The 11,961-nt window shown below is 27.1% G+C and overlaps 1 protein-coding gene across 2 annotated transcripts in view; it reads right to left on the bottom strand.

Moving 5' to 3' along the window:
* Positions 1–1,504: 1,504 nt before the first annotated feature.
* LOC127287994 (uncharacterized) overlaps positions 1,505–11,961 on the bottom strand; it is a 41,976-nt gene continuing 31,519 nt past the window's right edge. For both annotated transcript variants that reach the window (XM_051315167.1, XM_051315168.1), the window contains exon 2: positions 1,505–6,914. In XM_051315167.1, coding sequence (XP_051171124.1) covers positions 5,285–6,868 — 1,584 coding nt within the window. In that variant the 5' untranslated portion in view covers positions 6,869–6,914 and the 3' untranslated portion in view covers positions 1,505–5,284. The remainder of the gene's footprint in view (positions 6,915–11,961) is intronic.

Below are 11,961 nucleotides of genomic sequence, written 5' to 3'. Positions count from 1 at the left end.
CTTCCGTTTAGAACATCCTTAAAAAAAAAAAAAAAAAAAAATATGACTCCAATTTCCGGTTCCAATCACTTCCTCTCAATCAATTCTCCACCTATAATATTGTAATAAATTGTCAAAAAAAAAAAAATTAATCTATGAAAAATTAATTCATTTTGAAATGATAAAAGAGAAACATAAAATTGTTCAATTTCTGTTTATTTCTTTGACTGAAAAGTTTAATGATTATTTTTTTTCTTCAAACATCTCATATATATTTTTATGTAAATTTTTGAAAAGCAATTTACTGAGAAGAAATAAATTTTTCTTTTGACCCAAATGAAATAATCTTATACATTATAATTACTTCATTCTTGGAAAGTAAAGTATACTTTGAAAAATAACAGATTAGACGTTCAATTGGTATCATTATTGAGACCGTTATTGGCACACTAATCGCTTTAATATACTTTTTTTAACCCCCCCCACTCTTTTATTTATTCAAAGAGAGAATAAATTACCAGTTATTTGATATATATATATAATATATAAGAAATACGTGAAATAGCATGTTTATAACTGAATGAAAAATGCATATCTTAGCATTTAATTTTTGTTGCATTCTTTACAAGGCGAAAAATTTCCACATTTCATCGAATGTCAATAAAAAAATATAATCCGAGGCCTATATCAAGTTGCGTAACAAATTCGTTTGTCATTAATAAGGTAGTGTGCGTATATAATATATATTTAAGAAAAACAGTTACGCACATTTATCATATCTACGTGATGACAATACAAATAAAATTCCTCATGAAAAAGATAACAAAACTTGACAAAAATCAAATAAAAAAAAAAAAAAAAAAAAAATTGTCTGCGTGTTTCAAATATTTGTCAGATTCCCGGAACTTCAATTTGTAAATTTCATTATTGTTTTCAATTTAAATTTAAAATTTCAAAGTAAATTGCTTTTCTATTGAATTTATAATTATAAATAATAATTACTTTTTTTTGTAAGTTAGTAATTATTATTTATAATTATAAATTCAATTACTTTTAGAATTAAAAAAAATATATTGAATTAAATTTCTGAAAAATTGTCAATTATCTTTTCATCAGTTAAAAAATTGAGTAACTGCAACTAAAAATGATATTGCCTGCCCTTAAGAAAGTTAAAAATCTATTGACGTAACTTCAAATCAAAAAAGAGATTACAAAAACAGGAAAACAATAATTAACATATTATTTCAACACACTTTGTAATAGGCATTAAAAAAAATTAACATTTTTCTAAACGTAGTTTCAGTGAAAATTATTTTTCTAATAATGATTATGACAAATTTTATGTTCCTCTCTCTCTCTCTTTCCAATTATGAAAATCTTTCGTAATTTTTATCCAATTTTATATAGAAAATGATTGCTCATTCTTTTTATTGAGGCATTCACTACAAATAAGATAAAAAATACTTTAAACAATATTAAAAAAAAAATATATGAAGGGTTAATTAGAAATAAAAACGCAAACACATACTGGTAATAAATAATTCTGTAATAATTTAACTTCTGATCTATACATTTTCATTTGTTTTGTAATATAAAATACATGTTCTCGAAACACCTTATACTCTTCTATCCTAGATAAAATTAGATCAAGATCTGACGTAGAACACGAGTGAATTCGGAATAATAATAATAATAATAATAACTTTAGCTGTAAGGGCCAAAAAAAATGAATTGAAAATTATTTCAATTAAATTTCATATTATAATTTCACGCCAAAGTGTATCAGTCAAGTAAATTAAAAACAATCCACTCGTTTAACGTCATTTCACGAAAAAAATTTCAATTCGATAATAATAATTATCGAATTGAACTGGGAACGTATTATTGAATTAACTAATTAATTAATTGGCAGTTTGAGGGTCTCGAAGAGTCACAATGTTGTTGTTGTTGTTGTGTTTTTTAATATCGTTAAATGACAATATTAACAACATTATATCAACAATTCATTCAATGAACTCTCGAGAAAATACACAATATTTATATATACAGATTGTTTTCACGATTAACGTTGGTTTTTTTTTTTTAACAATATTTCATTGAACGTAAAAACCCAATCGCATTTTGCTTTGAAACGCTATAAGTCGCAAACGTCTCTAATATAGAGACTGCTTCTAAAATATCGGTAAAAAAAACAAACAAAATGCTCAGAAGTTTTCACAAACTATTTTTCATTTATGTAAAATCCTATGCGTTTTGTTTTTTTTTCTTTTTTTGCTTCTCTTTCTTTCTCTATTTTTTTTTATTACTGAATGTGATTAAAAATATATATATATATTTCTTTATATTGTATTATCTATTGCGTTCTGATTTAATTTGTCGTTTGATTAAAATATGTTATATATCTTCTCGCTGAGAAGAAATTTCAATCTTTCACAATGAAAAAAAAAATTTAATTCAAATAATGATTTGACTATTATCAAATAAATTAGTCAATTGATTATTTTAATCAAATACATTTGTTTCATTGTGCACGAGGACATGGTATAGTATTTTTAATTTTTTTTGAAGCGTACAGTACATTATTATTGAAGATATAATAATTACTCGTATCCCGAATTCATTACAAATTGTTATTTTTTTTATCGAAAAATTGTATAGTTTTTTTTTAAATAGTAAATAGATCATAATCAGGAATGAAAAATTATTATTTGTTTATGTTTCAGTTCTTTCATTTTTTTTTTTAAATTTCTATCATATGAGTTCCAAAAATTTTTGGTTTTTTTCAAATGGAAGGGATTTTTTGAATATCGATTCATATTTTGTAATTTCTTTTTTTAAATATTCAAAAACAAATTTTAATTTTCATCCCTGACGAAAATTATTATTAAATTTATTCTTTTCAAAAATTATAGAAGTGTGATCGAAATAGTCTACTAAAATTATGGGAAATTTATTTAGCCTCAAATTTTACAGTCAAATAGTTAATAAATATAAATAGCTAAATATACCAAAAGTTAAAAGAAAAATTCTTAAAACTTCAAGTACATTATATTTTTGCTTTCTAATTTTAGAATGTCAAGAAAGGCAAAAATGTTTTAAAATTTCTAAATTTTCTAATTTTCCTTAATAATAACGACCACAAACGAAATTAAATTTAGAACAATAGAGTCAGTATTATTTTATGAGACAAAAAAAATTTTTTCATGCAAATTTTCAAATATTTTCTTTAAATTTTTATTTAAATTTCACATAATCTTGGATTTTAAAATGCAAAATGTTGTGGAGAAAAAAAAGATTTGCTTAATTTCTAAACAAATATTTAGTTGAAATTTTTTAATTTGAAAAAAGAAAGTTTTTTGAATTATTAAAATAATACCAACTCTATCAATAATTATATCCTTAATGATTAATTTTGACACGTTATTTGAAACGTTTCTTTTTCTTCAAAACTATTCGGCAAATACAATAATTTATAGACACACACACAAAAGATAATTATTATGCTTTTATCGGCCACTAATAATTAAAGAACGCTTGATAAGAATCGTGTAAAAGAAAAACACGAGAACAATTCGTAATACTACCTATGGTAAAGGCCTCTTTTTGAAATTAGATTTTTTTTTTCTTTTAAATATCTAAATTGAAAATTACTTCAACCAGGTATTGATAATACAATTATTTTACTAATTTTTTTTTTTTTTAAATAATTTCAAATTAGAAAAAAATCTCATTTACAAAAAGAGGACTGATACAATTTTGTTTCGCCATAATTCTGTCTTTGGTCTTAAAATAGTGTCTCATTAGTGTAAAAACAATAGTATTTTTTTTACACTGTAATAAAAATAATAATTGCAAATTGTCTACTTCCTCTTCTTAGAAACATTGTCAGAATTATCAACTAATCAAAGAGGAAAGCATTAAAGAGTATATTTTGACGATTTCAGCGTTTTTTTTTTTTTTTAATGAACTGTAAGCTTCTGTTACTTTAATAAAATTATTATACAAAAAAAAGAGTTGTACGTGACATCCCATGAATGAGGTAAATAAACATTTGAGATTCTGATTCAAGACGTGTCTATCGATATAAATATCATTTACAAAAACATTTATCTGGACTGATTGTTAAATGAACTATATAATAATTGTTTATAATGCATTTCCATAATCCTTTAATATGATTAAAATTGATCTCAGTTTAATTTTCAATAAACTGTAATTACCAACGTATATATCAAAATTCAAAAGATTTGAATTAATGATTATAATTTTTTTTTTTTTATTAAATTTCCATTGGAAAATAATTGCAAGTTTCAAAAAACTCAAAATCGTAAATATAATTTTAATATCAAATTATATTTTGATTTATTTAGAAATATATTTTTTTGAATCAAAGAAAATTTCATTATTTTGAAATTTTTGTCCTTGAGTTAAATAAATTAATAATTTTTTTTAATTTTCAATTTATTAATATTTTTTCAATTTTTTTAGTTTAATTTTTCAATTTTTTTTTCTTTTTTTAATTTTGCAAATTTAAATTTTCTTTTACTATATATAGGAAATATTTTTTGTAACTAATATTTCTGTTCTTTTTTGTTTGAAATAAATAAGAAAAGAAAATTAAATAATTTTTCAATTAAAATAAATTTTTTTAACGTCTGAATTTAAAAAAAAACTAATCAAAATACTCGATAGATTAAAGAAAAAAAAAATTTTTTTTTGTCAGAGTATTTTAATATTTAATTAAACCCTTTGATGCACAAATTTTTGGTGACATTGAAAAATCAACAAAGGGTTGACGTCAAATGAAATATATTTTTTTTTTGTTTCAAGCGCATAAAAAAACGCTGGTAACAACAGTTTTCTAATTTTTTATTTAGTTGAACAAAAAATTGTTTAATTTCAACTAAATTTTATAAATAAACGAAATTTTAATTTGAAATTACTATTATTAGTTTCCAATTTTTCGTTCTTTATAAGAACATGATCAATACATTCTGTAATCATTTCAATGATCGTGAAAATAGAATAATCGTCGCAAAAATGAACAAGAAGGAAATCGCATTCGCAGATCTGAGAACGTGGGTATCAGAAAAATATACTTTTCCATTGTACAAGGACAGCACTTTAAAAATAGAATTTTCCTCATTGATGTACAAAAAATTTTCAGTCAAAAGAATAAAAATTGTGATTCCAAAAAATTGAATCACGTCTTTTTTTTTATAATTGAATATTTTTTCTTTCTTTTTCTATGCGAAAAAAAAGTCAATTTTTAAAACATCAATGAAAAAAAAAAAAAAAAAAAAATTCAAATGCTGTATGGATATTCCGCGAGATATTTCCTAATAATAACTGGGAGATGATTCTTCGGTAAATTATAAGCATTGACCTTGAGCCTAGCTAAATGTGAGAGCGATGTGACTTCTTTGAGAAAAGGTTTTGTCATGTAAATATGACTATATATTTCGCCACTATAATCAATCCAAACTTGATTCTTTTGATCGTCCATTCTTGTTGAATAATCAACATAGTATTCAATCATTTTAATTGGACAACGAAAAAGTGGCATTGCCAATGCAAGTCTTGGTTCAGCGTCAAGGCGAAAACGTCCCTGTAGAAAATGTACCCTCACCGATGTGGGACCACGTTTTGTCTGAACGGAAACCGCAAACGAATACCTACTATCAGAACTATCTCTCATCAACCAACTGCCAACTGGTGAATCCTTGAGAAGTTTTTCACTTTCTTGCCATGTCATACCTTCATGATACCATCCGGTTGTTTGTAATAATTTTTTCACCTCACCAAGATACGTGACATCCTTTTCCATCATTTGACTATTAAATGTCCATGGACATGGCATTAGCCATGAAACAGGTGTACTTGGATTTTCATCATTTCGTTCAATAAATGAATCATCAATCGGTGAATGTGGCTCAGTTTCAATGAGTCCACCGCCATTCAAATTATTCAAATTTCTAATATTATAATAACCATAAGTGTTTCTCACTGTATTTGTAGTTGCGGTAATATTGACAGTACATTGTCCCATACTCGATGGTAGTTGTACAGTTGCGTTCACTTGAATTTGAAGATCGGGATTTGAATGCGAGTGACAATTGAAGGCACATGTTCTTGATGTTGAATTATTTTGATTTCTCTCGTCAATTATGATATTTCTTCTTGCGCCAGGTAATTCTTGACAACCACTCGGTGGATTTGAAGATAGTCCACATTCTCCACAGGGGAATTCATTATTTTCGACTAGTTTTGGACTCGAAAGATTGCTTAGCTCCTCCTCATTCATTATTGGTTCTGCGTCTTCCATAAATTCGGTGGATAGACGATTTTGTAATACAAAACCACCACCCGAGAGATGTGGCCTCATTTGAACGGGCGATTGAAATAAAACACCTGAATCAATGCATTTAATAACACAGCCACCGGATTGATTTCTCGGTGTTGTAATTGTGACACTACCTCCTTTATGATCGCAATTTGTTGTAATGTGGCACGCCGATGGTGGCAATAAATCAGGAACATCATGTTGATCATCGTATCCCATTCGTGATAATTTTACATGATTAGCCATTGAATTTGTTTTAAGAGTTTCAGATTCATTGGTGGGAAAATTGTGTCTGAAGCTCGGTGTTGTGAGACAATTTTGATTACCAGTTTGAATGATCGTTGGTCCATGAACAATTGTTGGTGCATTGATAAAGCAATTATTCTCGCTGGTAAATCCACGGGGTACAAGAATACCACCACCACTGTAAAAATCCATACGCTCCTTTGGCGCCATCAGTCTGTTATTCTCTTCTTGTCTCATTGGATTACAGCATCCAGGAGCTGGGAATCGATGCTGACAATTTGGACACATCACCGTCATCATTTTGAACGGATTTTTGTTTTTTAATACAGCATCACTTGCCAAAAGTCTGAAACAAAAAAAAGTAATCATTAGATCAAAAAAAACTTTTTTGTAAATATTACAAATGATGAACAAGAAAAAACAGTGAGAAAAATGTTTACAGTAAAATTTGGTTGCTTTCAGTGAATATAAAAAAGGTAGCATTTATTTTGAAAATGGTAAAGTTTCCGCATATATGGAACAAAAAAGGCATTGTCTGGCTTCCGAGATTCGGTTCGATCAAATCGAGGCCATTTGGAAAACATTCCTTGGAAGTCAATCAGCGCGGCCAGAGAGGAACCGGGAACATTAAAGGTTTTCGAGAACTCCTAATGTTCTCGCTTACGTGGAACGCCGCATGCTCTGACCTCGTAACAGGTACAGTCCTCGTCATAGTTACGATTTCAAAACTTCACATGACTTTTTTTTTTAAATCGAAACCTTTTTTTAAAGTAATGAAATTTTTTTTGCATCTGAATTCTGATTGAGAAATAAATTTTATGCCCTGCAAAATAATAATTTTCAATCTTTACGCTTCGTTTCGCAAATTGCGAATTTAATAAAAATTTTCATAGTTTATACGACTACTAGAAAAGTCATAAAATCGTGTAACAAATCGGACAATATACATAGTATAACTGTACAAAGATTTCGGCTAATCAGTACAATAACCTCTTAAGTGACAAACACTCTCGTGTTAGGGGGAAAAAAAAGTGGATAATCAACAAACTTAAATCGCGTTAAAGAACTCAGCGACCTGAAAAGGATGAGCACGACGACGACGACCATTTATTTCATACTGAGAAGGCGTAATGAAAAATCTAGTAGCTTTTAAAGAAAAAGAAGAAGACCCGAGGCGAATTTTTCTCAGTATTGTATAGCAATTTTCAGTAAACAAATTGTTAACCTACTCTTCTTTGTATTTTAAGCAAATAAATTTTAATTGAATTTCACAGAAAAAGAGTGAATTTACTAAAAAAAAAAACGGACGACGACCAATAAGTATAAAGAGAGTGGACGCAATCGACAAGGAAGAGAAAATTTTTTTTAACAGTCCGTTAAAACAAAGAGACAACTGATTGGCGGCGGCAAAACAACAATACACTCTCCTGTGAGAGTAATAATGATAATATTCTTTCATCACACGATGAAGCTCCTCTCTTCGAGGTTAAGTCGGCCGATAACCTCGTGTCGTTTCCTCGTAATTGCCGGTTCTGAGATAATTACCCATAGCCACTGAATGAGGAGTGAAAGGGAAGCGGTGACTCGCCAAGAGAAAAGTCCGGTGTTTTAATCAAATCCATTTTTTCCATAAATTCTTTCTTTTTCTCATAAAATTTTCATTAAACAAAATTTGGATAAATTTTCAATTTTTTTTTAAATTTTTAATGGAAAATAGTGAACTGCGAGTATAAGGAATGTGCGTAAAATTGAATTCCTCGAAAGCTTGAAGCACTTAGCACGTTACCGATAGGGAACATGAAAGACAACGCGGCGGGGTCCTTTATGGACATGAAACGAGCGCTTCATCAATAGAATCATTCCAAGAATCACGACTTGCAACCGCTTTCATAGATATAGATTATCACAGCGGATTGCGAGAATCGCATGGCGAAATCAATCTTTCGTGGATTGAAGTGCGTAGTCCGCATGTCTTAGTTTATTTCCGCCTCCAGCACTTCCCACGTTTCTCTCCCTCTCTCCATATAATTCTATCTCTTGATTAAAACAGGATGGATGACGCCATTGATTTAACCTTCATTATTCCAATTTTTTATCTCTTTCCTTTTTTTTTCTTTTTATATTTCTAATTGCTATTACTCTGTGAATCATTAATTCTTGGGTTTTCATTTATCGTCCATAAAAATGGAAATAAATAATATATTATTATTGTCTTGGGACAGTGTTATGATATTTAAATAAATTATGCAAACGAAATTTTCTATTGTTTTTTCCTCTTTAAAAATTCTGTAGGCAAATTTTTACTTCGTAGGTTTATGATATAATACTGATTGTACGCCAGCCATATGGCACTTTGCAAATAGTTACAAAGCTTGGGAAAAATGCAACCAGTTGCTTCCGTATGAAGAAGCTCACAGAAAATTAATACAATTTCTTTTTTCCAAAAGGGTTGGAAAAAAATTTCTATTTTTTTTTTACACTGAACAAAAAATTTATTTGATTCTGTTGGAATTCAGCTAGAATGAGTGGAATAAAACACGTACCAAAGATAAAAATAGGGATTAATATAGAGTAAATTAACACTTTATTGAATAATTGGAAATTGGCTTTAAATACATGAAAACTTGAGAAAAATAACTTTAGACTGAAATTGACCTGAGACGCACCGTACAATGTGCATACCGCAGGACCGAATTTGTACGACTAACCCCCAAAATGCCGGTAGGTACTGCAAGTACCTGGCTTTTCCCTTTCCCTGAAATTTTCCTTTAACTTATTTCCTAAATCTGAAAATACAAAATTATCGTTGTAATTTCAACAGATTCAAATAATCGCGAATACTTGATTATATCAAATAAATACTTATATTTGTATTAAATAAATATTTATTGGTATCAAATAATTATTGAGTCAAGGTATTTGTTTCAAATATATACAATTTATTTAATTTAAATAAAAATTATTTGATTCAATTAAATATTTATTTGATAATAGTCAAAAAATTATAAATTATTATTATTATTATTAAAAAAGAAAAAAAAAAGTTACAAAAGAAAAAATTTCCAAAAAATACATTTCTTCAGAAGTGATTCATTTTAAATATAAGTATAAAGTTTCACACCGCGCATATTACGATGCTTAGAAACCAAGTGATTGACTCATGATTATCTCTCGAAGAAATTGAGACAGCATAGTTACAACTTATATACCACGAAATATTGTATTCATCTATATGAGATTTGTAGGATTTCGAAAAGAATAATAATTATTTCATGGAAAATTAATCGTTTCGTGGTAACGAAAAAAAAAGTGTTACTCGTAATCACCTTATATTCATATAATGATTCTTTAAAGAGTTAAAAAAGAGAAATATGACAAATATAATAATGTATATATTGTCAGTGTATATATATGAATAACGAATGGAGAAATGTAAGATACTAAATCATATGTATTATATATAATTAATGTCGGTCACTAATGATTTTTTTTTTTATCACGATAACAACACAATTCTAAGTAATTTATAAAACATGCAACAATGTATAAATTTGTAACTAATTGTTCCAAAAAAAGAAAATGTTTCTAGATAAAGTAATTTATGAAAAGTGGTATACTGAGAAAAGGAATATAAAATTAAATTATATGAAATTATCGACTGAAAATATAGAATTCTTGACGTTTAATATTATTTAACTAATATGCTTCTATTTTCATAAAGCTATTTTTTTTTTTTTTATTATTTACAAGACGATGATTTTTTTCTTAGAAAGCGATATTAATAACAAGTTAACAACAGGGTCACGCGATAGAGAATTCAAGGAACCAAATAGATTGACCTTGTGTAAAACGATTATAACCATTGCGGTTACGTTAGTAAAATTGGAATCTATTTTTGGATATGCTAGTATTATATAATTGTTTCCTTATCCTATATTGAATAATCGTTTTTTAAAAAGTATTTTAATTATTCATTACAGAAAGTGTTTTTTTTTTTTTTAGTGATCTCAAAAGCTTTTTTTAGTTGTAACCTCTCCTAAAACAGATGGCAACGAACCGCCTTTAATCTTCGGTATCGACATTAATACTCTGCTTCTTAAGATCTTCGAAGAATTTAATTTTAACGAGGGCAACCTATCACTTGATGCTTCTTTCACCCTTTTCTTATCTTTTTCCTTCTTCAGTTTTTTTCCCCCTCAAAAATCGAAAAAAGTAAATAAAAAGATAAAAAAAAAATTCTAAATTAATAGCAATAATATATGTAAAAGATCGAAGACTATTCGTTTTGCTAATTATGTGTGCGCTTGTTCTCACGCGATGAAAAGGAATCGAGTCATTTAACATTGCAGTAGAATCGATTGTTCCACGAAGAAAATGTGGCGGCGGGATTTTAACGGTTTTTCTTTAAACGATTCGTTAAGCTAGAAATCTTGTATTCAACTGTCAGTGCGTAAAGTATATAGAAAACGGATAGAAATTTATCAGCAAGAGAGTGTCACGTGACTCATTCGAACTATATGGCGATAATTAAATGGCACTCTTAAGGAATACCGATCGATTAGAATCGAGTGGTTAATACCTTAAAAGGAAAAAATCGTCCATTTTCTCTCATTAATGATCAATTAATTCGCAAATAACATTTAATTTCCTTAAATTATTCCAATTCCCACCTTGTTAATTAAAAAAAAAAAGTATTTTTTTTTTATTTTAATTATTATTATTATTTCAAAGAAAAAAAAATTATATGATTTATTAATCATTAAATTAATTAATATTCGATTACAAATTTGTATTGTCGATTTAAATTACCGTTCGAAACTATCAATTTTATAGAATTTATTGTTTGGAAATACATTAGGAAAATATTAATTGGAACATATACTATATTATTTGATACTATATACGTTTAGGAATAACTACTATACATTTAGAAACTACTATTTATTTATAAACTATAACTACATTTGCATAATCACTGTTTGTAAATGAATATTTATCGAAATTATTTTTTCATCTATTATTAACTGCAAGTGCATATAATTATTAAATTGAATAATTTATATGCAATAAGAGTTGTATTGGATAACTAAAAAATTAAAAAAAAAAATTTGAAATATTTCAACAAAATGCAAAAAAATTTATTTGAGCCAAATAATTTTTGACACCAAATGAATTAAATAAACTGTTTTAATCGCAATAATTTCCGCGTTTTAAATACAGAAATTATTGATTCAAATATAGTTTATTTAAAGCAAATAAAAATTATTTGGTTCAAGTAAATATTTATATTTTATAATAGTCAAGTAATCGAGTATTTGAATCAAATAAATTTTATTTTTTCATTCTATTTATTGTCAAATATTGTAAATTTTTTGCCGGAAAATTTTAGGTCA

The sequence above is a fragment of the Leptopilina boulardi genome, unplaced genomic scaffold (genome assembly GCF_019393585.1).
Source record: "Leptopilina boulardi isolate dan_hultmark-lab unplaced genomic scaffold, ZJU_Lbou_2.1 LbouV2_38, whole genome shotgun sequence".
NCBI classification, from domain to species: domain Eukaryota; kingdom Metazoa; phylum Arthropoda; class Insecta; order Hymenoptera; family Figitidae; genus Leptopilina; species Leptopilina boulardi.
Note: the sequence above shows the minus strand (reverse complement) of the source record. Positions and strands in the feature narration are given on the sequence as shown.